Below are 27,284 nucleotides of genomic sequence, written 5' to 3' on the forward strand. Positions count from 1 at the left end.
TCAGCTTCAGTCAGGAAAGAGCAGCAAGTCTGGGTTCCTTCAAAGGACAGAGATATATTCTAGAGCTCAATTTCCACGAGGCCAGGGAAGTATCACCTGGAGACAGGACAGTTATCTATGACCAGGAACTCAGTGTGAGCAGTTCCTTGAAGATAGAATGGATGCCAGTGAGTCTCTGACGGCTCTGGGGCTGACCTTGTCTAGCAACCCTTCCTCTCAATATCCCGAAGCTTGGAATGGGTAGGGGATGAGAGTCATGAACTATTGCAGAGGTGCAGATTCTAGGTGTCCTCTCTTGAGATGGGAGCGATTAGCAGGGCCACGGGTATCTGAAGGCAGTCGGTGGCCGGAGTGCACAATGGAAAGTTTTCCGTTGGGATGCAATAGCCTCGCAGGTTCGAAAGAGGCCAACCTGCTTATTTCCTACTAGAGGATCATGGCGGTAGAAGACCCCCTGTGGGCCCTCCCGGGCACAAAAGGCTTTCCGTGTCCCCAGCTTCCAGTTTGCCGGAAAAAAGGCTTTCAGCTTCCTAGACCTTCCCTGAGTTCCAAAGGGCGTATTCAAACAGTTACTAATCAGGGAAGTGAGGGAAGGCAGGAAGAAATGACAGTGCAGCATGGGGCCTGGTGCCGTTCGTCTTCGGGGATGTGCAGAACCATCTGACGCGTGTGTCTGAGTTCTTCAACGGGAACTAGGACCCCCTCAAGCCAGATGCAGGAAGTCACTTGAGGCTGAGCACAAGCATGTGGACCCACACTGGCAGGAAAGGCTGATGACTGAGACTCCTGGAACAGCGCCCTGTTACCTCACCAACAACCAATCAGGGCAAGGTTCCATACCCTGCAGCCCTTGCCCCAAATTTTGCCTATAAACACTCTTCCCCAAGAGCCATCAGGGAGTTGGCACTTTTGAGCATGCGCTGTCCGTTCTCCTTGGTTGGTCCTTGCAGTAAACCTTTCTCTGCTCCAAACACTGACGTTTCCCTTTGTTTGGCCTCAGTGTGCATCGGGCACACAAACCTGGGCTCGAGAACAGAATGAATCGACACAAGGCGACATACTTTCACTCGCAGGATTTACTTTTGTTTTTGAAATTCAAAGTTTTAAGCCATCACAAAAGGAGAGAAAAGCAGATTTTTAAAATTCGTGAACCAGGCCAGTTAATGGTGTGTTTCTTGGCAATATCTTTTCTCCAAATTATGGCTTTTGACAGTATTGTTTCATTACCATTCTAAAAGAAATACAGAAAAAGGAAATGCTACATTTTTAATGGTTAATAAAAGTTGTCTAATTTTACTACAGAACTACAGGTATATCAATTAATTAATATAAGACAGCTAATACTGTCACAATATATACTTCTGCTCTACAGAATTTGTAAACCCAAGGTTTTTTTGTTTCTTTGATTTGATTTTTTCCAGAAACATTTGCGATAGCCACATTAAAAGGAAATGCTATAAACTGCTATTTATATATGTCTCATTTACATGCACTCTAAGTCATGAACAAGGAAATAGAGAGAAAAAGAGCAATACAATATGTGAAGAAGGAAATAATTGCTCTTTTCTCTATTTTTATCTACAGAGGAGGAGAACTCCCAACACTCCTCTGTGCATTTCCAACAGGTGTCCCACACACACATGTTCAGAACAAACTCCTTCTTTACTCCCCTCCGCTTCATGGCTCCAAAACCAAGCTGGTTCTCAGCTGCTCTACAACACGCCATTAGTAAAAGCCGTCATTATCCACTGTGTCAGAAATGTTTGTCTTTGTAGTTCTCTCTTATTCTAACCCAAATACATCTATCCAGTCACCACTTCAACCAAGTCTACCCCTGTTAGGTTTCTGAAAACTGTGTTGTTCTTTCCGTCTTAACCAATCCTGCCCTCATCACACTTTTCCTGTGCATTCCATTTCACTAGTCTCCAGTTCTGACTGAATCTGACTGAATTTTCTCCTAATTTATCCCTGTGAATTTTGTAAAAAGCACACCATAACTTGCTAAATCCCTCCCTTACCACGTCAAAAATACTTCAACTACGTTCCATTCATCTATGAGGAAATGTAACCTTTTAATCGTGGCGTATCAGACACTGGTCCTGGCTCAAAGTTACCTAGGCAGATTTTCTCCTTCAACATCCGTACATTTTAAAATAAATTTTTAAATATATTAAGAGCACAAATTTAGACACAGAGAGGTCTGGCTTTACATGGTAGCCTCGCTATCTTCCTGCTGTGTAGCAATGAACATCATTTAAGTACTTCTTCTTACACTCTACAGCCAAACTCTCAATTCATTCTGTTGGTTCACCTTCAAAATTTATTCCTAAGACCATCTTTACTATCCCTGGTCTGAGGTAACATCCCTTCTCTCCTGGATTAGTCCTGACATTTTTTTTTCATTGTATCATTCATGTGCTTGAAAAGCTCCTGCCCAGGTATATGCATGGGTTGCTCTGCCAGCTCTATGTCTGTCTAAGACAGACTTGGTTTACAGCTGGAATGGTAAAGCTCTCTCTTTACCTGTGGGAAAGCCTGAATATCTGCTTTCACTTTTTGCTGAAATAAGGGCAGTGGGATTTATGATGGGCTTTTTAAAATTTAAAATAAGGAACCTTGAGACCTTGTGCCTGAGGCTTCTCTCTGACCCACAGTGCTTGCGGGCACCCTCTCTTGCTGTACTGTATCCTTTGCATTTAGATAGAAGCCTTCTGTGAGCTGATGGTGATGTCAGGTGACTCCTTTCAAATGCCTAAACTAGGTCATTATTTCCGCCTCCTCCAATTCCTTGCTGACACATCACTTGCTCCCTAGGGCCTACTCAGTCAGCCACATTTAAAGTTGCCACCCAGTTCCTCCTTCAGTGCCAACTGCCCAGTTAGCCCCACTTCTCTCATCTTCCCCATAAAGAATCACCTTTCAGTACCAACTTATAAAATATGTTTATCGGACGAATGTGTCCAATTCTTGAGGCAAGACCTTACTATAACCATAAAGTACTGGTGGCAGGAGATGACTGTGAAAAATAGAAAAAAGTGTAAAAGAAAGCAAAATATTGAATTTACGACTTAAGACTTGGAGAAAGCCGGGGAGATGCGTGCTCACTGTACCGCTGTAAGAGAAGATGACTGAAGTTGTGTGGAGGTGAGAAGTTCAGGTGAAGACACCCAGCATGATGAAGGAACTGTGACGGAGGACATGAGAAGAAGACAGCCGAGGGCTTGAATATTCACCTAAGATGCGGGCCTTTAGTAAAGTGATCAGAGAAGAGGGAGAGGGTGGTCTAGGCTGAAATAAGACTACTTTACATTGAGGACAGGAGTCATAAATGATTTGCTTGGTGGCCGATAAGGAAACAGAGACCCACTGACTTTTTTCTCCATCAAAGTCAGATGTGGCAGGTAAGTAAAGAGATGATCTCGGGATCTCACACTTAGATGAGTTTTGGATTGTTTTCCTTTACTTCCAGGGATAAGTCTAATATGTCAAATATCACGATTTCTTTACACGAGTTAGAAATTTGAACGACATGTACAGAAGCCTCCTTTATCCCAACTGACGGTAAAGAATTGTTCTTCTGCCTTGGAGGGTGAGTGTATTTAGCATTTGCCTGGCATCCTCTAGGTCCTCAATAAGTGTAAATTCCATTCCCCATCACCAGTCTTGTATCAGAAAATACGTGGCAAAATTGTGGAGCTCTTAAGACTTCAACCCTGGCGTCTGGTTGTCAAACTCAAAGTCAAAACTCACTAAAATTCTATACATGTGCGGAATTATTTACATTCTTTATGTCTGCTTCCTTATTTCTAAAATAAGGAGAACACAATGTTCTGTGGCAGCCTGGATGCGAGCGGAGCCTGGGGGAGAATGGATACATGAATACGTGCGGCTGAGTTGCTTTTTTGTGCACCTGAAACTATCACAACGTTGTTCATCGGCTATACTCCAGTACAAAATGAAAAAGTTTAAAAGAAATAAAATAAGGAGAACAATAACCGGGGAGGCAGTGAGGAATAAACACAGGTGTTGGGAGAAAACTTGTGTAAACCTCTTGTTTAGAACGTTAAATCTACCAATCAAATGCATGATTGCACATAAATATTTTAAGAAAATATTTAAAAATCCCTTTAAAGTCATTTCTTTTTACAAAGATGTTGGTTAATAAATCTGTGGCTAATGTGAGTTAACATTAAATGTTTCTAGATAAGTATAAAATAAAATTCACATCAAATGCTTTGCTTTAGTCTTTGTTTTAGTATAGGATAGCAACAAATAGATGTCAAAATGATGAAATATGGGAATAATATCTTCCTTATACTGAGGTACTGTTAAAAATATTGTTTTAAGTATTTAATGAATTATATCATTTTGGCAATAGTTTGATTCTTTTACTTTAACTCTAAAACTGGTTGCTGTTACTGTTCCTACTGCTGTCTTCTGATAGAGACCTGTTTAAAAGTAACAACTGTTTTTAAGGTTAGGAAACACTGTAATCTTAAAGTCAAGAAAAGTAATGAAGCTAGATTTGTCCTAATGACTCAGTTAATATGTACCAATATCCACTTTGCTTCCTATATGCCACTCAGGGATCATATATTCTAGCGTTTGTTTTTCCCGAAGGTTAGACTAAATTTTGAATATGTTAAGCATTTTTAAAATTTCAAACTAAAAATCCATCTATTACTTTTCTCTATTTTGTCTACATGGAAGACCAGATGGAATACTGAAATATCTATGATAGTGCTTCTCCAATTTCAACAGATAATTTACACGTAAATTCTTAAATTATCATAACTTCAGTTATATGCTTTCTATCAAATACCTACATGAATAGTTATTATTCCACTTCTGTTAATGAGGTCCTTAATGAGGCCTCTCTATTAGCTATGCTTGGTTACACTTTATGGTATTTATACAGTCTCCATTTATACTTTGGCTCCTATACACAGCTCCTGTTGAAGAGGAATGTCATGGTGTAAAGGTTCCTACTAAATGGCTACAATTCTTTGGCCACAGATGATAACATCAGGCTTGAAAACCTAACTCAGGATTATAAATCCAGACAGAACACTGGCTGAAATGAGATACACTTGCACAGTTATTTCCTTCTGTCTCTTCAGAAAATGAACTAACAGGCACTGGTTTTGGCAGATTACTGGGATTTTTACTTGAAAATGAAACTAGAAAGAGTTGAACTAGGTACTCCGGGCCATGTGTAAGCAGAGCAGTCATCTTGGAGAGAATGGACATGCACAAGAAGAGACGATATCAACCGTAAAGGCTTTGGGTGATGGAGACAATGGCCTAGTTTATAATCATCCAGTACATTACCACCCTTCTGTGTTTCAGCTCTACATCATTTCTTGCCCTTGCAGCCCTGAAACCATTTACTGTTGCTCCAAAATTTAGGCTGTCACGAGCAGACTTTGTTCTTTATGATCAGTGGTACCTTACTCTAGCATCTCTTCCCAAAGTCAGGTCAAGTTCTTGCAACTATTCAGATTTGTCCAAGATGTCTTAAGTAAGAGCACAGGAAGACATGCCAGATATCATTCAATTAAGTCAGTTTATAACAGTTGAATGATTGATGAGTCATGCAGAAGACTACCCTGAATTACCTGGTCGCTGCTGACTTGTTCATACATAAGATTAACTAACTTGGGAAGTAGAGGTGTTGATTGAAATTTTATATCATTATTTTGTCTCTGGCTACACAAACGGGAAACAAAAATGATTTCCTTTACAATGAAGAAACGAGACCCACTTCTTTACCCTTGCTTCTGCATTCTCATTTTCCTAAGTATTCACTAAGCAAATTGTGGCTTGTATTGTTGTTACAGTAAAGAGAAAAGCAGTATGAAAGTGAAGTAAGTCAGACAGACAAAGACAAAGTATGATCCCACTTATATGAGGAATCTACAAAAAAAACACCCTCATAGATACAGAGGACAGATTGGTGGTTGCCAGAAAAATGGGATGAGGGGGCGGTGAGCAAAATGGATAAGAGGGTCAAAAGGTACAAACTTCCAGTTGTAAAAAAAACCAAGTCATGGGGATATAATGTACAGCATGGTGACTATAGTTAAAAATAACGAATTACATATTTGAAACTTGCTAAAAGAGTAGATCTTGAAAGTCCTCATCAGGGGAAAACCAAATTTTTATTAACTATGTACGGTGACAAATATTAATTAGACTCATTGTGGTGATCATTTTGCAATATATACAAATATCAAAGCATTATGCTGTAAACATGAAACTAATATAATGTCATATGTTAATTATACCTCATTAAAAAAAAAACCTAATCAAGCTCTGCTCTACAAAAAAAAAAAAAGAAAAACAAAAAAAAATGGAAAAGCTGCTCAAGTGCCTTAATTCTAATTTTAGAAACACATGAGTGATATTAATTATGTGTAAAATGGGCAGTATCCTATGTGTGTCCTCTCCCTCATTCTTTCCCATCCTATATTTTCTCAAATTCCTCATATTCTATGATGCTCTGTCTCGATTAATCTTCTTGGCACAAGTGAATGTCAGTGCAAGGAAACGGGGTTGCTTGGGAAGTAGACAGACCTTCTAAATTAGTTACAGCCAACATGGCTTTCTATTTGAAAGGTACTGAGGAATTACTGAGTAACTTCAGTTGTTCCTGGGCCTATATAAACATGAAACATACCCACCAGCCTGAAATCTGCAAAAAATTTGGTACGTTTCTAAATATTTGGTATATATATACAAATATATTCTATATATAGAAATATATAGAATTTGGGAAATTCAGGCTTTTTAGGGCAGGAGCCACCTGTCTCCTTACATGGCCCTGCAATAAACCTTTCTCTGCTCTAAACTCCGACGTTTCGGTATAGTTTGGCCTACTGTGTGTCGGGCACAGGTCTAGCTATATTTACATCAGACAGAATAGACATAAAGTCAAGACAGTCACAGGAGTCAAAGATGGACATTTTATAATGATTAAAGGGCTAGTCCACCAGGGAAAGATAACCATTATAAATATATACACCCTCAGCATTAGAGAATCTAAATATACCCACAGCAAACACTGACAGAATCTGAGGACAGATACAGATAGCAATACAATAAGAGAAGGGGACTTCAATACCACACTTTCAGTAATGGGTAGAGGAAGCAGACAGGAGATGAGTAAGAAATAAAAAAGAGGACTTAAATAACATTATAGCCAAAATCTACCCAGCAGCTACATACAGAACATTCCCCTCAAAAGCAGCAGAATATACATTCTTCTCAAGTGTACACAAGTTTTCCCCACAATAGATTATATGTTTGGTCACAAAGCAACTCTTAAGAAATTTAAGAAGATTTAAATCATACAAGGTGTCCTTTCTGAACACGTTTTGGAATGAAACTAGAAAGGAATAGCAGAAGGATAAGTAAAAAATCCACAGCTATGTGGAAATTAACAACATACTTTTGATCAACAATGAATCAAAGAAAAGAATCAAAAAGGAAATTTAAAATAGCTTGAGACAAATGAAACACAAAACACAACATACCAAAATTTATCGCATCCAGTGAAAGTGGAGGAAAGAGGTAAATGTATAGCTACAAACAAATACATCAAAAAGACCTCAAATTAATAAACTAACTTCACACCTCAAAGAACTAAAAGAAGAACAAAGAAAGCTCAAAGTAGCAAAAGGAACATAACAAAGAATAGACCAGGAATAAAATGATAATAAGTGGAAAAACAATAGAAAATATCATAAAACTAAGAGTTGGTCTTTTGAAATGATAAATAAAATTGACAAACCTCTATCTAGATTAAGAAAAAAAGAGAAGTTTCAAAAATAAAATCAGAAAAATGAAAGCTCATGCCACAAAAATAAGAAGGTTCAAAAGAAAATAATATGAACATTATATGCCAACAACCAGATACCATAGAGGATGGATAAATTCTTAGCGACATGAAACCTAAGAAGAGTGACTCATGAAAAAATAGAAAATCCGAACCGACGTATAACTAGTATGGAGACTGAATCGGTAATCACAAACCTCCTAATAGGGAGAAGCCCAATACCAAATGGCTTTACTGGGAATTCTATAGAACATATAAGTAAGAACTAACACAAGCATTCTCAAATGCTTCCAAAGAGTAAAAGAGGGGGGAACACTTTCAAAGTCATTTTATGCAGCCAGCATTACTCTGATACAAAAGCCACATGGAAAGAACAGTACGAGCTAACATCCCTCATGAATACAGATGGAAAAGTGTTCAACAAAATACTAGTAAACCAAATCCAGTGTAATCTAGCACCTTAAAATGGTCATACACCACGACCAAGTTAAATTATTCTTGCAATGCAAGAATGGTTCAACATTCAAAAATCAATGTGATAAAACACATTAACAGGACAAAGAGTCAAAATCACACGATCATCTCAATATATGCAGAGAAAGAATTTGACAAATTTCAGCATCTATCAAAAGAAAAACTCTCAGCAAACTAGGAATAGAATGAAATCAGCACAACCTAATAAAGGCCATATATGAGAAGTCCACAGCTAACAACATATTCAACAGTGAACCCTGAAAACTTTTCCTCTAAGATCAGGAACAAGGCAAGGACGCCCACCTCACCGATTCTGTTCAATCTAGGATGGGAAGTTATACCTAGAGCAAGTAGACAAGGAAAGAGAAAAAAATAAAAAGGCATCCAAATTGGAAGGAAAGAAGTAAAACTGTCTTTGTTTGCAGATGACATGATCTCATAGATAGCAAAACCTAAAGACTCCACAAAAACCCTCAAAGTTTTAGATCTAACGACAAGTTCCATAATATTACAGAATATATAATCAACATTCAATAATGAGTAGCATTTCTCTACTTACAGAGAACTATTTGTAAGGAAAGGGAAATTAAGAAAACAAAGCCATTTACAAGATCACACACACACAAAATACCTACAAACAAATTTAACCAAGGAGGTGGGAAACTTGTACTCTGAAAACTACAAGGTATTGATGAAAGAAATTAGATAAGACACAAACAAAGAAGACATCCAAGTGGCCAACAGGGAGATCACTAGTTACCAGAAATATGCAAAGTAACCCCAAAATGTTATTTTTGTGAGATATCACCTCACGACTGTTAGGATGGCTATTATCGTGTGAACAAATGACAAAGAGTGCTGTTGAGGGTGTGGGAAACTGGAACTGTTGTACTCTGTCACTGGGAAGAGCATATGAAATGGTTGCTATAGAATATAGTAAAAATGAAAAACAGAACTCCCTGTGATCCAGCAATGTCACTTCTGGGCAGTTACCCCAAAGAACTGACACAGGAGCTGCAGGAGATATTGGCACTGCTATGCTTACTGCAGCACTATCCACAATAGCCAAGATGTGAATAAACCCTAAGTGGCCACATCCACAGCAGAGTGGATAAGGAAATGTGGTGTATATGTATTCTATGGAATACTAGATAGCCTTAAAAAAGATGTAAGTTATGCAATACGTGACAACATGATTCACCTTGTGGACATTATGATAAGTGAAACAGACCCATCACAGAAAGACAAATACCGCATGACTCCATTTCTATGAAGTATTTAAACGTCAAATGCATACCACCCAAAAGTGGAATGGTGTTTGCCAGGGGCTTGACCAGGGGGAAATGAAGAGGTACTATTTAATGGGCATAAAGTTTCAGTTAAGCAAGATGAATAATAAGCTCCAGGACCTTCTGTAAAACATACTGATGTCAACAGTGATGTAATTTATGCTTAAAATTTGTTAAGAGAGTAGAACTCATATTAAATATTTTTACCACCTTAAATTAAAAAAATTATATATATATATATATATATACATAAATTCAGAGAACAGTCAACAGAAATCCTCACAAAATTGATGAAGGACATAAACATTTAGATTCTGGAAACTGATCAAACCGAAAATAGAATGGGTCCAAAGTCACTTGCAACAAGAAAGATCATGACTAAACTGAAAACAATAAAAATATCTTCAAAGAAACCAGACAGTAATGTCATATAACCTGTAGAAGAACACCAGTTTGAATGACAGTACATTTCTCATCTGAAAGTCATGAAGTCTCAAAGGAAATACAAGAGCAATTCTCAAATGTTGACAAGAACATTACTTTCCAACATAAATTCTACATTTGGCAAATTTATCCTTTAAAAATTAAGGAAAAAGAGACTTTCTCCGACAGAGGAAAACTAACAGATTTAGTCTACGGCACACATACTCTAAGATAATGGCAAAAAGAAACTCCAAGAAACAAAGGTAATACATCACAAAAAGGCTTAGGTAGTCTTAAGGAACTGGGACAAACAGAAGGGTTTAAAATACGGGTAAATATAATGAACTATCCCTTCCCTCACGCAGTCCAGTAAAAATAAAATACTCATACGTTTTAAGTGGTTTCTTAATTACATGCGTTTCTGAAACATCGCCGTCATTGGTGTTTGTCCTAGTTTTCTGTGGCACTGTAATTTGTAGAAGTGATGTTTCAGTGTCTGCAGTAAGGAAAACAGGCGTGAGCCTTCCCCAGCGCACGGCAGCATCCTTATCCTTCTCTTATTTGTCCTCTCCTATCACATCACTCGTGGATCTTCCAAGCCCGAGCGCACGCACGCGCACACACACACAGACATACACACACACACACACACACACAATCACACTGCGCAGGGTTCCAGGAAAAGGCTCCTCTAGAAGCGGGAGTGTTACTACCCCACCACCGTCCAGAGACCCTCGGAGCTGGCTGACCTCAGCCCTGGGTAGGTGAAGAAGGGCTGCTCCCAGGACCCCATCCAGGCTCCCTCCTCCCCCCACCTCCCTGGAAGACAGGCGCCCCCTCCTGCGGCGCAGGGTCCCGGAGTGAGGGACAACTATCTCAGTCCTGCTCAGAGCCCTCCGACCAGCGGGCCCGCCAGGGGCCTGAAACTGGGCGGGCTCGGACCCGACCCCGGACTCTCCCCAGCCCGGCCTGGGCTTCTGCAGCAAGGAGGGCGACGTCCCCCGCGCCAAGGGACTCTGTGACGACGGGCCACCCTCCTATCCAGCAGGGTCCTCACTTACGATGGCCCGCGGAGGTTAGCCAGCCCAGCTCTGAGAGGAGCAGCAAGAGAAACAGCATTGCGTGGCCGGCCAGCCTCGCCACTGCGATGGCGGTTGACTGGAATCCGTGCAGCGAGCGCGCGGGGCCCTGCGCTCTAGGTCCCGTCGGGGAGAGGCGGGAGCGGAGGGGCGGGGAGGGAGGGCACGGAGGGCGGAGGGGAGGGGCTGGGAGTGAGGGCAGAGCAGAGGGGGGGCGGGGCTGGGAGAGAAGGCGGAGCGGAGGGGCGGGGCGGGTGCGGAGGGGCGGGGAAGGATTGGAGTTGTCTGACTGGGCTGGAAGGCTACGTAGTATTCTACGTATAGTATGATGTCATTTGCAAAGTTATGTATTCAGTTCAAATTCTAGGGATCCAGACTTTTATTTCCAACAACCTGTTGAATACCTGATAGTCCACAAATGCCTGAAATTCAACATATCTTCAACCAAACTTATTATCTCCCAACTCCTGTACAAATCTGCTCCTTGTAAATGTGTTGCCACTATAATTTCAGTTGTCTAGTCATTAACAATTTCAGTAACCTTCATATAAAGTAGTCAACAAACCTGTCTTTTCTATATCTATTATAAGGGTAAACACAAATTTATAAAATAAAACATTAATTTTCTCTGGTACCAGAAATGAAAATGAAAAAGGACTCTTCTTTCTCTCTCTCTCTCTCTCTCTCTCTCACACACACATACACACACACACACACACAGGCACAGGCACACAGACACTCCCTTTTCTTAGACAACTTCCTTTAAAAACATGTAATTGTTAATCCTTTCTCTGTCTCTTGAAGGTGTAAATCTTTTTGAAAATTAAGTGCGACTCTTGCCAGCTTTACATTCCAGGGATGTTTTTCTTAAGTACTTTGTAGTCATCTGTTGCAATCATAAGCATTATGGAAAATAAGTCTCTGTATCCCTGGCACCTCGGGATTTAGTCTCCAGCCTAGCCCCTCAGCTCCCTCCCAGCCCCTCTGCTCCAGGCTTCCAGTCCCGCCCCGCCCCGCCCCGCCCCGCCCCGCCCTCCCTCCCAGCCCCGCCCCTCCCGCCCCGCCCCTCTGCTCTGCCCTCCCTCCCAGCCCCGCCCCTTCGCCCTCTCTGCCCTCCCTCCCCGCCCCTCCGCTCCCGCCCCTGCCCGACGGGACCTAGAGCGCAGGGCCTCGCGCGCTAGCTGCAGTTTCCAGTCAACCGCCATCGCTGTGGAGACGCCGGCTGGCCACGCAATGCTGTTTCTCTTGCTGCTCCTCTCAGGGCTGGGTCGGCTGACCTCCGCGGGCCATCGTAAGTGAGGACCCTGCTGGATAGGAGGGTGGCCCGTCGTCGCAGGGTCCCTTGGCGCGGGGGACGTCGCCCTCCTTGCTGCAGAAGCTCAGGCCAGGCTGGGGAGAGTCCGGGGTCGGGTCCGAGCCCGCCCAGTTTCAGGCCCCTGGCGGGCCCGCTGGTCGGAGGGCTCTGAGCAGGACTGAGATAGTTGTCCCTCACTCCGGGACCCTGCGCCGCAGGAGGGGGCGCCTGTCTTCCAGGGAGGTGGGGGGAGGAGGGAGCCTGGATGGGGTCCTGGGAGCAGCCCTTCTTCACCTACCCAGGGCTGAGGTCAGCCAGCTCCGAGGGTCTCTGGACGGTGGTGGGGTAGTAACACTCCCGCTTCTAGAGGAACCTCTTCCTGGAATCCTGCGCAGTATGATTGTGTGTGTGTGCGCGTGCGTGCGCTCGGGCTTGGAAGATCCACGAGTGATATGATAGGAGAGGACACCTGTTTTCCTTACTGCAGACACTGAAACATCACTTATACAAATTACAGTGCCACAGAAGACTGGGACAAACACCAATGACGGCGGTGTTTCAGAAACGCATGTAATTAAGAAATCACTTAAAAGGTATGAGTATGTTATTTTTACTGGACTGCAAGACCCAAATCAATTCATGCATACCCCTTCATGAAATTTTGTGTCCTAATGACAGTGTTCAAGAGACGTTTTGGTTTTGTCTGAGGGAGAGCAAGTGTTTTGTTTTCATTCTCCCAAGTAATATATGAACGTTACGAAACAATTTTAAAACACAGACTCAGAGAAAAGAAATGCCCCGAATTCCTATCCCACAAAATGGCGTCTACAGTCCACTGTAGACTGTTTTCTAGAAAAGATGTACGTTTAAAAATACTTTTTGGGGGTTCCCTGGTGGCGCAGTGGTTGGGAATCCGCCTGCCAATGCAGAGGACACGGGTTCGAGCCCTGGTCTGGGAGGATCCCACATGCTGCAGAGCAGCGGGCCCCGTGAGTCACAATTGCTGAGCCTGCGCGTCTGGAGCCTGTGCTCCGCAACGGGAGAGGCCGCGATAGTGAGAGGCCCGCGCACCGCGATGAGGAGTGGCTCCCACTTGCCGCAATTAGAGAAAGCCCTCGCACAGAAACGAAAAGCCAACACAGCCAAAAATAAATTAATTAATTAATTAATTAATTAATTTAAAAAAAAAAACCTTCTAAAAAATAAATAAATAAGTAAAAATAATTTCTACATTTAAAATACATTCTATGTAAGTGAGGCCATACTAATCTTTAGCTTGTAGCATGGTTTTAAAATGGCAGTATATAAAACGTATCTTCATGCCTGTATTTACATACATAGGCATATATAAAGCTTTGTAAAAAGTAAAAGTAATGTTATTTCTGATCTGCTTAGAATAGTAAAGCATGTACATTGTAAAATTAAATCTAGACAGTACAGAGACGTTAAGAAAGTGAATGGCTGCCTCACTTTCTAAAGGCAGTAAGTTTGAAGGGAATGAAGTTTTAGAGACATACATACACACATGCACATATACTTTTAATGATCATTTATGAGATTTGTAATTGGGTTTTTCATTTATGTGTAGAGTTAGGATTTATTTTTATGATAATAAATCCAGCCCTGTCATTATTTTTCCTAACTTCATGGTAACTTATGTGTAACATCATATAGTATTTCAAATTTTATACATGCAGGTAGTTTCATAAACCTTCCTGAATAGTCAATAGGATCAACAGGCAAACCACTATAAAAAATTTTGATAAGCATTGAAAAATGTCTACCGGAAAAGTTGCATTATATTTGACTCCCATTAACAGAAATCGTGACGCCTATCTTCCTGAGGCCTCTCCAGGTCTCTTCAGTCTTCTCATCTTTGCTCTTGTGTACATCCTAGTGAATGCTTCACTTTTAACAGGTATTTTTTGGTTAAACCTTAACAAAAGATGTCTTTCTGTATATTGACTATTTGAATCATTTTGTTAGTTGTCAGTTTCTTTCTGGTTTTGACTTCTTTTTTAATAAGAATTAGTAGCTTTGGATAGGACACTTCGTTTTCAAGAAGGAAGAAGTGTTGATGTAAACACACACAGGGATGGGAGAAGAATCCATTGATTAGAACCTCGGTGGCCAGATCGGAGAGGAATGTCCTCCAATGGCAGCTGAAAAACTGTACTAGACACTGGAGCAGGTTTTATAGAGTGGTCTACTTCTGACTGGCTCACTCTGTGGTACCAAGAAGCACCAGTGATTATGTATTTATAAAAGCTATCACACCCCCAAAATGAATATCTGGAGATGCTGAAATGTTTAGGAGAGTATAACGTACACTGGGAAGATGCTACCAAAAGAAAACATGAGGATCCATGATAGCAGGAAAAAGTATTTGGTACACACACGTGTGCGCATGCATACACACACACACACACCATTATGAGATAAGCATCGTTACATAATAATAAAATATTCAGTTCCTAGGTAACATAAAAATTCTAAGTTTGTATGAATTTAATAAAATGTCCTCAGCATATATCAAATGAAAACTGATAGCACGACAGGGAGACATTTTCAAATCCATTTCCATAGAGAGATCTTAAAATGTTTTTCTCAATTTTATGATTGACCATAAAATTCTTCATAAAGAGAAAGAAAATTTGAACAACAAAAAGAAACTTTATTGATGGATAAAGTGAACCCAATGAAGTTTGTGTATTGTTTTCCCCTTTCTGTTCTATGTTAAGACTTGCTAGAGTCTAGGGATATCACACGTGAGGCTTTTAGTAAATGATAAAACCTCTGGTGCAGCAAGACAAAGAGAATTCAGGCAAATGTCAGGAATCCGGGAAGCATCCGCAATGAGCTAGCTCTCCGCGAACCCAGCCTCTGTGCTCCCGGAACACGCTGAGTCTCTGGCTTGAAATCACAAGATTTATGGGAGGAAGTTTGGCTTTGGGAGAGCTCCTTGCAAAGCTTTCAGTGACTTTTTAAGTAGCCAAGCCAGTCTTGTCAAACTAGTTAGGGAAACACAACGGAAGCTAACCTTGGCCAGGGGAGTTTTGAACCCTACACAGTGCATTATAAATCTTACTGCCCTCTTCAGCCAAGAGTCAGAAACACCCAGACTTGTCGGTATCCCCAGAAATAGATAAGAGCTTTTCTAATCAAGCTGCACTTAATGCTCTATCTCCGTTGTAAATAATGCTTCTCGAGACTAGTTCTCATACTTTTCAAGAACATACAGTGTCATTCAACAGAATTGACCACAGCAAGGAAAATAAATAAATAAATGCAAATATGGATAGTACAGAACTCATCATCTGGCAACAATAGAATTAGGTTAAAACTTAACAGAATGACTGAAAAATGTATTTGGACATTTAAAAGTATACTTCTACGTGATTCATGGGTTGAAGGAGGAATCATAAGTCACAATGGATATTAAATAAGTCACAATGGATATTAAATAATAAACAATGAACGAGAATGAAGAAATTACAAAGAAAACTTTGAATTCCGCTCTGAAGATGGTATAGGAGCATAATTTATAACCACAAATAATTAAACAAGTGACAAAAAATGGTCAGCAATTTAAAATTAGAAAAATAATTATAACCTTAAAATTCTTAAAGATGCTGCTTAAATTAAGAAGTAGAATTAATGAAAGACAAAAGTAAGCTGAAGTAGCCTGGATTCACAATGTCAAAAGTTGATTTCTGAGAAGAATATAAAACAGAACTTTTGGTGAGATAGACTAAAGAAAACGAAAAGGAGAAGGAAAAGATGTACTGTTAGAAATAAGACATACACAAATGTGGATTGGCCAATTGGATGTGAATTGCTAATATCATTGTTTAGGAATTGCCTTTTAACTTTCTTAATGGTGTCTTTAGGTGAACATCAGATTTTAGTTTAATTTTAGTTTCCTCTTAAAAGGGGACTTGCTTTGTATTGTTTAATTTTCCATTTATTTGCTCTAGAAATTGCAAAGTAGGAAAAGATAATAAAATTCAAGTTCCTTCAAAGGTTACTCAGCATTTCTAAATGTAACCATTTGAAGTTAAAAATTTGATTATGATAGTTAAATGCTAATGACTTATGCTCTTACTTTTGAAATAGATTTAGACTCCTAGATTTTATGTAAGTTTGATTATGATTAATTCTGTCACACATTCCAAGATTGAAGAAAGATAACTGTAACTATAATTATATATATATAATTTTGATACACTCATGATATAATACATGCTTATATGAAAGAGTACATATATTTTTAACAATTAGGGCTTCTGACTTTTAAGGATTTGAAATATCTAATAATTACATTCTCTCTGACTACTTTCCTGTAGGTCACCTATGCCATCAAAATTGACAGGAAAACATACACTCTCCACCTTGAAAAACAGTAAGTGGCCATGCTTCTTTTCATACAGTTGTTTTTAGTTTCTTACATTTTTACAATGACTACCTTAAATGGAGCCTAAATTTAGAGCCTAAATATGCAAGAGCATAGATGTTATATTTATTTAATATGTTAAGTCTTCTTGGTGATTCATGTCAGACTAGAATTTCGAGTCTTTATCTTTAGATTTTTAAATCTAATATTCAAACCCAACTGTAATTTAATGATATAAGTATTAAAGTATATCAGACACATGAAAATCATTTTATGTAACTCCTTAAAGTATAATTACAATTGCAACTATCAAGGGAATAAGTTTATCTGTCCATGATTAATTTTATTTGTTTCATGTCATTTTACACAATTATATGATTTTTAAGCATTTTATTTGATATTACACTCTAGTTTTGTCTCATTTTGCTATAGGATATATTTTTAATCTCTTCAGTTTCTACTTCCACTCTGTGAGGAAACCAGTATCAATATCCTGTGTGTATCATTCCATGATTTTCTATTTTAAATTTCATCTTTACCTGAAATAAAACATATAGAAACCTACCAGAAAAGGGTTTTTTTTGTTTTGTTTTGTTTTCTTGCACAAATGAAAATAGTGTTCTGCAAGTGTCAGGTCTTATCTAATAATGGCACTTATTTTCTTGCTCTATGTATAAATTTTTACTCATTTTTAATGGATGAGATCCCATAGTATGTAATATTGATGGGTAATGAAGTTATTTCCAGGGAAATTTTGTTTCATAGTCTTGATATTAATAAATGGGCTTCTGGATCAAGCAGGATGAGTGCTGATAATAGTAATAATAATAAATAGTAATAATGAAAGCAACTGACATTTATTGAGCACGTACCATATTCCAGGCGTATTTCTAAGCAATTTGCAGGTAGTAACTGATTAATTTTCACAACCACCTCTAAGGTAGGCCTTCTTTATTACTCACATTTTATAGCATGTAAAGATTTTGAGAGATATTGCCAGTTACTTTCTAAAAACCGTAGCAGTTTAGATTTCCAAAAGCATGCGTGATATACTAAAATGTTGTATCTCATCTTAATGTCAGGTTGTATTTCCCTAAATGATTTCTCTAAATAGTTATTAGCTAGTTCATTTTCCTGTATGGGGTTTGCCTATCACGTAGTTTTCTCATTATTATTTCTTATCATTTTAATATACTTTATTTTTTAGAGCAGTTTTAGGTTCCCAACAAAAGTGAGTGGAAGGCGCAGGGATTTCCCGTATATCCTTACACCCCACACGTGCATAGCTTCCTCCGTTATCAACATTCCCCACCAGAGTGATGTATTTGCTGTAGCTGATGATCCTGCATTGACACATCATTCATTATCACCCAAAGTCCGTAGTTTATATTAGCATGCTATTTTTTATATTGTTTTTTTCCATGAATGAATAAAAATAAAAAAGGAAAATTCTGAGATTAGTATAAACAGTTAAGTTCTTACCATGAATGATGCACATATAAGCATTTCCCCTACATATTAAAAAAAAAGGGTACATGGCCATAATAATGAAATCTGTTATTCCCATACCCAGACGTCTTCAATCGTCTCACTCCGCAGTGCCGATTACCATTATATTGCCACATATTCTTCTGCCATATTTTTAGGGTCTTTCATCCATATGTCTAAAGATCAATAAAAATCATGTTCTGATGCGTCCTTCAAATAGACATGAATGGAACAAGAGTGTATATTCCATTATACAATTTGTTACGGTGGATCAGAAGGGTAGGTAAGGGTGGACCTTAACATGGTGAATCACAAAAGTGACCCCAATTCTTTACCTTTCCCTGTATTTTCACCCTTTGCCATATAACTTTGAGGTTCTCTCATCAAGAAGTGGAGTGTATACAGCTCAACAACTACCTCACACTCATTCTTCATGGGTGTGAAGAGCCCAAGGTTAGAAGGGCTCTGTGCTTGGATTCATGCTCTTCTGATGCTATCCTGAGATTCTTAAAACTTTTGAATGAGAGACCCCGCATTTTCATTTTACTTTGGGGGCCTGGCAAATTACTAGCCCAGTTTGGGGCTATGTCACTTACTTTGGCCAGAGAGATGTTGGCTGCCTTGATTCCAACACAGGCTTGAAAAAGCTGTCACGCTTTTCTGCTTTCCATCTTGTCTGTCATCCCCATGAGAATATGCTGGGGCTTAGCTTGCTGGACGATTAAAGACATGTGGATCACAGCCACGGTGCTCTATTTATCCCTACAGCAGCCAACATTCAGCTGAATCCTGTACCACTGAGCAAGCCTGGCCACAATTAGCAGAGCTGCCATGGCTACCCGCACATGACCCACAAGTGTGAGCAACAGGTACTTATTTAAGGTCGGATCTTAACAAACGGCACCGCGAAACAGAGGAAAGCTTCAAGTGAGCTTTATTAGGGAGCGCTCCCGGGCGAGGTTCACTGGTCTGAGAGAAAGGGGCCAGAGAAGTCGCACCCGGGTGAGGGTTGGGCAAGATTTTATAGGGGAAGAAGGGAAAGGGATGTGGTGAATCTGGGAGGGCGCAGGGTATTCCTCATTTGGTGGTCTTTTCGGGTATCCTGGGGGACCGTTAGTCCCGCCCCTCGAAAGGCGGGAAGGCTGGGCTGGGTTCAAAGTCCCCAGGTCAGTTCCTGGAACTGGGTGGTCCGGAATGTCTCCAGGGCAATTTCTGGAACTGGGTGGTCCGGAGAATTTCGGTCTGATGCAACCTGTGAATCTGATTGTGTTCCCCTGCCTCGGGCCAGTTGGCCTTATATCCCGACATCTTTGGTGTAATGGGGCGGCGTTCTGATCTCTGGCTACTTCATGCTGAGTGGGGGCGTCGAAAGGGGAGTCGGGCGACCAGAGGTCCGAGGCCTAGGGGAGACCAGTGAGGGGTTCTGTAGGAAGCAAGTTGTAAGGACCGAGGAGCATTTGGTTTGTGGCCACCCGAGAGACTCCCTCCATGCTCCTGCGAAGGAACCTAAGAAAACAGGGAGCAAACGTGAGCAAGATACAGATGAGAATTAAGGGGCCTAAGATTGGTGTTAGCCAGGTATAGAGGGCGGATCGCCACCAATCGGGGACTGGGGAGGCGGACTGTTGGTGTTCGCATTGGAGTTCTTCTCTTAAGCGATGGAGGGCTTTTACGTTGTCTTACGTTGTCTTCGAATCCTGTTTCATTGATGTAATAGCAGCATTCCTCCTGTAGGAAGAGGCAGGTACCTCCTTTGTCGGCCGTCAGGAGATCCAGGGCTCGTCTATTTTGGAGGGCAACTTGGGCTACTGAGGTGATCTGGCGCTGGAGGGAGGTGATGGAGGCGGCAAAAGCCTCGATGGCTAGCTGGAGTTTCTGTTCTAGGTCACGGGATGTTGAGACACTGTGTGTTAGGGCTCCTCCCCGGATGCCCGCAGCAACGAGAGAGGAGGCCAGGGAAATGCCTGCGACCATAGGGAGAAAGATGGCCGTTTGGCCCTTAGAGAGGTCGAGGGCTCGCGTGAGTGCTATCAGTTAAGCCCTTTGAGAGGTTGTCCCTTCTGGGAGGCTGTTAGCCTTGATAATAGTTGAGATAGTTACCACCGCATAGGCTGCCCGTCGGCGTCTGTCAGGACTGAGTATTGAGCTACCGTCCACAAAGAGAGTGCGGTCCGGATTTGAAAGAGGGGTGGCAAAGAGTCCCTCTCTTGGTGGTTTGAAGGGTTCTATGACATGAGGGCAGGAATGGGATGGAAAAACCCCGGTGCCAGAGATAGGCAGGAGGGAAGCCAGGTTCAGGCGAGGGGAGAGATCAAGAGAAATAGCTGGGTTTTCAATGAATAGTAGGTGGAACTCCTGGATGCGGGAGGGGCCCAGGAGGAAGAGAGACTTGTGGCCTCGGAGGTCGACCAGCCGGTGGGAGGAAAGCACGCTTAGTGGGTGGGCCAGAGTCAGTTTGAGTGTTTGTTTGGTCAGTTCGGCGGTGGGCCAGAGTCAGTTTGAGTGTTTGTTTGGTCAGTTCGGCTGCCGCTGCTAGGGCCCGAAGGCATGGTTGCCATCCCCGCATGGTTGGGTCTAGCTGTTTGGAGAGGTAAGCCACGGGGCGGTAGGAAGGCCCTACAGGCTGGGCAAGGAGTCCAGTGGCTATTCCAGCCCGTTCATCCACAAAAAGGTGAAAAGGTCGGTTTGGGTTGGGCAGAGAAAGGGGAGGAGAAGATATCAGAGCGTTATGGAGGGTGAGAAGGCCTGCTGAACGGTGGAAGGAGAGGAGAGGGGTCCTTGAGGGGGGTTTCTTTAGCGGCTAGATATAAGGGTTTAGCGAGGAGAGCAAAGTTAGGGATCCAGTGTCGGAAAAATCCTGTAAGGCCCAAAAAGGAGAGAATTTGTTCCGCTGTTTCCGGAGGCTGGAGTTCACGGATAATCCAGGTGCGATCGGCTGTTAGACCTTTTGTGGTAGGGGTAAGGTGGAGCCCCAGGTAGGTTACAGAAGATACAGATAACTGAGCCTTGGCTGGGGAGACCCGATAACCGCGAGGGACAAGGTAATTGAGGAGATCTGCAGTATGTTGTCTTGAGAGGCTGAGAGATGGGCTACAAAGGAGGAGGTCATCTACATATTGAAGGAGTGTGCTGGGGGTAAGGGAGCAGGAAGTGAGGTCCCGTGCCAGCGCCTGACCGAAGAGGTGAGGACTGTCGCGGAAGCCCTGGGGAAGAACTGTCCAGGTGAGCTGACTGGAAGTATGAGTATCCGGACCCGTCCAGGTAAAGGCGAAGAGGAAATAGGACTTGGGATGTAGGGGGATAGTGAAAAAGGCATCTTTGAGATCCAGAAACATAAAGTGGGTTGTGGATGGGGGGATATGGGAGAACAAGGTTGTATGGGTTTGGTACTACTGGGTGGAGAGGAATTATGGCCTCATTGATTATTTGGAGGTCCTGGACCAGGCAATAATCCCCAGAGGCCTTGCGGACAGGCAGGATGGGGGTGTTGCAGGGAGAGTCAGTGGGGATAAGGAGTCCCTGGTTTAGGAGTCTGGTGATAATAGGTTGTAGGCCCCTAAGGAGAGTCTCAGAGATGGGAAATTGGGGCCCTGATGGAAATTGGAGGGGTCCTTTAGGCGGATGAGGACGGGGGAATGGTGTGTTGCTATTATGGGCTTAGAAGTATCCCAGACTTGGGGATTGATTGGGTTCGGTGTGATTGGAAGAGGGGGATAGGAGGGCGAGGGTTCTAAAGACAGGCGGAGAAGAGGAAGCAGGAGTTGGGAGGAGGGGACCTTAGGGTCAAGTCTAACCAGCTGGAGGGAGGCCCCTAAGTGGAAAAGGATATCTCGGCCTAGCAAGGGAACTGCGCAGGATGGTATGACTAAGAAAGAATGAGTAAAAGGGAGTCCTTCGATATGACATGGGAGTGGACCGGTCTGGAGTGGGAAGGATGGTTTGCCATCAATACCCATGACCGAGATCCGGGAAGGAGAAACTGGCCCGGAATAAGTAGGCAGGACCGAATAGGTAGCCCCCGTGTCCACCAGAAATGAGATGGACTTACCCGCTACCTGTAGCGTTACCCTGGGCTCGGCGAGGGTGATGGGGGTCTTCGAGTCTGGGCGCCGTCAGTCGTCAGCCAATCCCAGCAGTTCGAGTGGTAATGCCGTTGGGTCGGCCTGCCCCCAGCGTGGAGACACTGAGGGAGGGCCAGTCGTAGGGCAGTCACTCTTCCAGTGGCCCGTTAGCCCGCAGCTGGGACAGGGCTTAGAAGGAGGTTGGGGATTGGGACATTGGCGAGCCCAATGGCCTTCTTTTCTGCATTCAAAGCAGGCCCCCGGCGGGGTTGACTTTTGCGTACCCCGTGGATGCTGTGATCCATGGGAGATGGCCGGCCTTAGGGCGGCTACAAGAGCTTGGGTTTGGAGGGCCACCTTCTGGTGCATCCGAGCCTGTCGGCTGGATTCTGCCAAATCCTCACGGCCATTATAGACTTTAAAGGCCATTCTTACCAGATCTCGAATAGGGGTTTGAGGGCCGTCTTCTGCCCGTTTTAATTTCTTTCGGATGTCCGGGGCTGATTGCGTGATAAAATGGGTGGCTAGGACCGCTGCGCCTGCCGGGGTGTCGGGATCCAGCCAGGTGTAGAGAGTTAAGGCCTCTGTAAGGCGATTGAGAAAGATAGCTGGATTTTCGTTAGGTTCTTGGGTTATCTCTTTTAGTTTTTCAAAATGGACTACCTTATGAGCGGCAGCCTGCATGCCAGCCAGGAGGCATTGGATCATGAGGTCGCGTTTACGGCGGCCAACTTGGCCATCCTGATTAAGTCCAGCCTGGATCAGTGCCAGGTACAGCAGTCGCTCCGACAGGCATGGAGTTGTCGGTAAGGTGAACCTGATCTGCATGGTTTCGGGCAGCAGTTTGAATTCTTTGCCTTTCATCAGGGGTTAAGGTAGAGGACAGAACCACAAAGATATCATGCCAGGTTAGATCGTAAGCTTGAGATAAATAGCGAAATTCTTTGATGTAGCGGGAAGAGTCGGCAGAAAAGGAGCCTAATCGCTTTTCTATTTGAGAGAGATCTTGGAGAGAAAAAGGGACACGGACTCTGACCAGTCCTTCCGCTCCTGCTACCTCCCTCAGAGGGCAGAGGAGATTTGGATCTTGGGAGTCGTGAGAGCGTGTAAGCAAGGGGCGTGGGAGGAGAAACCGTTGAGGGAGGCGGGGGATCGGTTGGAGGGGCCAGAGCGGGTTCGGGAGGAGGAGTGACCGCTTCAGGGTAGGGTGGAGGTTGGAGAGGAGTTCTGAAGGGGGAAGTGGTAAGAGATTCGGGAGGGTCGGTTAGTGGGGAGGAATCCAAGGGGATTGAGGTTTTGGATGGAGGAGATGTTTGTTTGGCAAGGAGGATTTGAGAGGTAGAACAATTGACGCAAAGGGAGGGGCGGGAGCGCAAATACCAGAAGGCCTGAACATAGGGGACCTCGGACCATTTGCCCGTCCTGCGGCAGTAATTATCTAGATCACGGAGGATGTTAAAATCGAAAGCCCCGTCAGGATTGATTGTCTAGAGGATATTGTGGCCAGGCCACAGTGGAATAGAAAATAAGCCGTTGGCAACGGAGATCTTGGGAGAAGCCGAGGGCTGTAAAATTGGCTAGGAGACATCCCAGGGGCGTCTTAGGACCTGGTTTAGATTGCGAGGTTCCCATGACCCCCAGTCTGTCCCTGAGTGAATGGAGAGGGAGAGAGGCGTCCCTGGTCTCAGTCTCCAATTCACGTCAGGTCGGAGGGCGGTCAGGCGGTTGGGACGTCTCCACAGTTGCCCGAGGCCCGGAGAGAGGACGGAGGAATCCCTGACGCGGCCGCGATTAAGGACAGGGAGTCCGGTGGGCAGGGACTCTGAGGGTCGGAGGGAACAAGGGAGGGGGACTTACCCCGTTTTCTGCCGGGTCGGGTGGATGAGTAGAGGTTCCCTGGTTGTCTCCTGGGGGAGGGGAGGAGCGGCCCGCGCCGTAACCCGCGGGACTTGGTACCCCTCCCGGGTTTCGGCACCAAATGTAAGGTCGGATCTTAACAAACGGCACCGCGAAACAGAGGAAAGCTTCAAGTGAGCTTTATTAGGGAGCGCTCCCGGGCGAGGTTCACTGGTCTGAGAGAAAGGGGCCAGAGAAGTCGCACCCGGGCGAGGGTTGGGCAAGATTTTATAGGGGAAAAAGGGAAAGCGGTGTGGTGAATCTGGGAGGGCGCAGGGTATTCCTCATTTGGTGGTCTTTTGGGTATCCTGGGGGACCGTTAGTCCCGCCCCTCGAAAGGCGGGAAGGCTGGGCTGGGTTCAAAGTCCCCAGGTCAGTTCCTGGAACTGGGTGGTCCGGAATGTCTCCAGGGCAATTTCTGGAACTGGGTGGTCCGGAGAATTTCGGTCTGATGCAACCTGTGAATCTGATTGTGTTCCCCTGCCTCGGGCCAGTCTCGGGCCAGTTGGCCTTACACTTATTAGTGTTCGTTGTGCAACATTTTGCATAATATTATTTGTTGAGATTCATTCATAATGATGTGTGCAAAACGGGTTTGTTTTTTAAAATGCATATGTAGCCATAAAATGAATATATCCCATTAATTATTTATCCTCCCATATTTATAGCAAGAACAGCTCTATCATGGACATCCTTGACCATGACTTCCTGGGCCCCAGTGAAATTGATGGATTATAAATAAGAAATTTCTCAAGTGCTATATAATGCCAGTTTTTTTCTTCAAAAGCCTTATAACCAAGTTTTACTCATGCCAATAGCTTAAAAGTGTTTCTGTTCTCCACATTCTCGACAAAATGAATATCTTCACACACTTATTTTTGTTAATTAGTGGATGACAAATGCTGTTTTATTGTTGTTTTAATATGCACTTCACTGGTTATTAATAACACTTAGTATCTTTTCCAGTGTTTACTGACCGTTCTCATTGATTTGCTTTTCCTGAGATTTTTTTTTTTTTTTTTTTTGCCGGGGGCGGGGCGGTCGTTATTTTTTATTCATTTGTTTTGAGTTATTTATTTTCAATCTATGGCTTTATCTTTCTGTTTTTCTGGGTTTTGTTCCATGATCTATCGTGGGAAGTTTTGTTTTCTGTAGATATTAACACTTTATCTCCTCTATATGTTGCAATTATGCCACCTACACTATTGATTGTCTTCTTCCTTTGTTTTTGGGATTTATTGCTATAAAATGAAATTTTCATATAATCATTATATTCATATTTTCTATCCTAGGTTCTCAGATTCCTCTCTTGTGTCTGTTAGAAGTGATAGCATCACATTCGTATAGTATTTCTTAAAATTCTTTTTCCACTTAAGATGTAAATTCATAGCTTTCAGTTTCTTTAACAACAGTATTGCATTTTCCAACTTTCTTCAAAGCTTCTTTTTACTTTTTTTTTTTAATTGCAGCTTTATGCTGACTCAGGTATCATTTAGTTAGAATAACTTCAGATTATTTTCTTCAGATGGACTCTGCAGGTGGCATGCTTCCCGAATCGGTGCATGTCTGCAGATGTCTTTCTTGTTCTCATAACTGAATGACATTTGGCAATGTGTAGAATTTGTGAGTCATATTTCTTTTCTATAAATTTTTGCAATTTGATATAGTCTGTGTGAAGTGAGTTTTCCAGCAATTTCTGTATGTGGGTGAGTGTGAGTTTGTGTGTGTGTGTGTGTGTGTGTGTGTGTGTATTACATTAATACTCCCTAATATATCCCAAGTCCCTAAATTTTTCATTTTAATTTTCAGTCCCTACGCATTTTTTTTTTCTTCTATGGGAAATCATTGCTTTCATCCTGGGTCTTACTTGTCTGTGTTCCATATCATAGTTTTTTCTACAACTATGATCAAATCTTTATTTTTGACATGCATTTTACCAGCATTTGTTTTCTGTTGGCTAGACCTATAATTCTGTTCACAGTAAGCAAATTCTCTTCGATACATTTATTGAGTTATTTAATATTAACTGACATGTGTTTTAGTTTCAGAGTATACTTTTTTCTCTTGGAATGATCTCCTTGGAATGCTTATTCATTTCTCTTGAAATTAAGATTATTTTGTTCATCAATGCTTCTTCATTTGGAACTAACTTTTAAGTTTTGCATACTTTTTATTGTTCATTTTCCTTTCATTGGACATTGTTTTTCTTTCAGTGCTCATTTGTATTTTTGTTATGTCACTGATTAAGGCAGACTGTTTTGTTGTTTCATACAGAAGCCAAAAGTATGCCTTTGAAAAAGGGCCCAGGATGAATAAACTTGCAAACAAAATTTTTATCCTTTTAATAATGCTTGTCAAATATCTGTTAAGGTTTTTAATCTCTAATTCCTTTTTCCTGGGAACTACTTCTGGATTCCCACTTCCACCACCTCCATTTAAATGCTTACAGTTATTAAAAGGTGGCTCTGCCCTTGTTTCAGAATTCACGTTCTAGATGCTTGCACCTAAACCAACCCAGTCCATGCAGTTTTTCCTTAAATATATGTGGAATATAAACTGACAGATACCAGTTTTTCTCCGGGAACCTCTCTGGTTTTGTTATTTGAATTGAAGAAAAGGAAAAGTTTTCAAGAAGGAGAGGAAATAGATTGTTACAGGATATTGAATATAGTTACCTGTGCTATACAGCAGGTCCTTGTTGTTTATCTGTTTTGCATACAGTATTGTGTGTCTGTTTAGTCCAAACTCCTAATTTATCCCTCCCCTCCTTTCCCCTTTGGTAACCTTAAGTTTGTTTTCTATGTCTGTGAGTCTATTTCTGTTTTATAAAGGAGATCATTTGTATCATTTTTTTTAGATTCTACATATAAGTGATATCATAGGATATTTGTCTGCCCAACTTACTTTTCTTAGTATGATAAAAGAATCTGAAAAAGAATATATATATATGTATGTGTGTGTGCATATACATATATATGTATATATATATGACTGAATCACTTTGCTGTACACCTGAAACTAACACAACATTGCAAATCAACTATACTTCA

The 27,284-nt window shown here is 42.2% G+C and overlaps 1 protein-coding gene across 1 annotated transcript in view; it reads left to right on the top strand.

Annotated features, from left to right (window-relative positions):
- The first annotated feature begins 12,335 nt into the window (after positions 1–12,335).
- Positions 12,336–27,284, top strand: part of LOC136141916 (A disintegrin and metallopeptidase domain 3-like) — a 116,732-nt gene continuing 101,783 nt past the window's right edge. The window contains 3 exon segments of the mRNA XM_065900072.1: positions 12,336–12,393; positions 12,884–12,966; positions 16,743–16,798. Of these exon segments, the coding sequence (XP_065756144.1) occupies positions 12,336–12,393; positions 12,884–12,966; positions 16,743–16,798 (197 nt within the window).

The sequence above is a fragment of the Phocoena phocoena genome, chromosome 21, assembly GCF_963924675.1.
Source record: "Phocoena phocoena chromosome 21, mPhoPho1.1, whole genome shotgun sequence".
Classification (NCBI taxonomy): domain Eukaryota; kingdom Metazoa; phylum Chordata; class Mammalia; order Artiodactyla; family Phocoenidae; genus Phocoena; species Phocoena phocoena.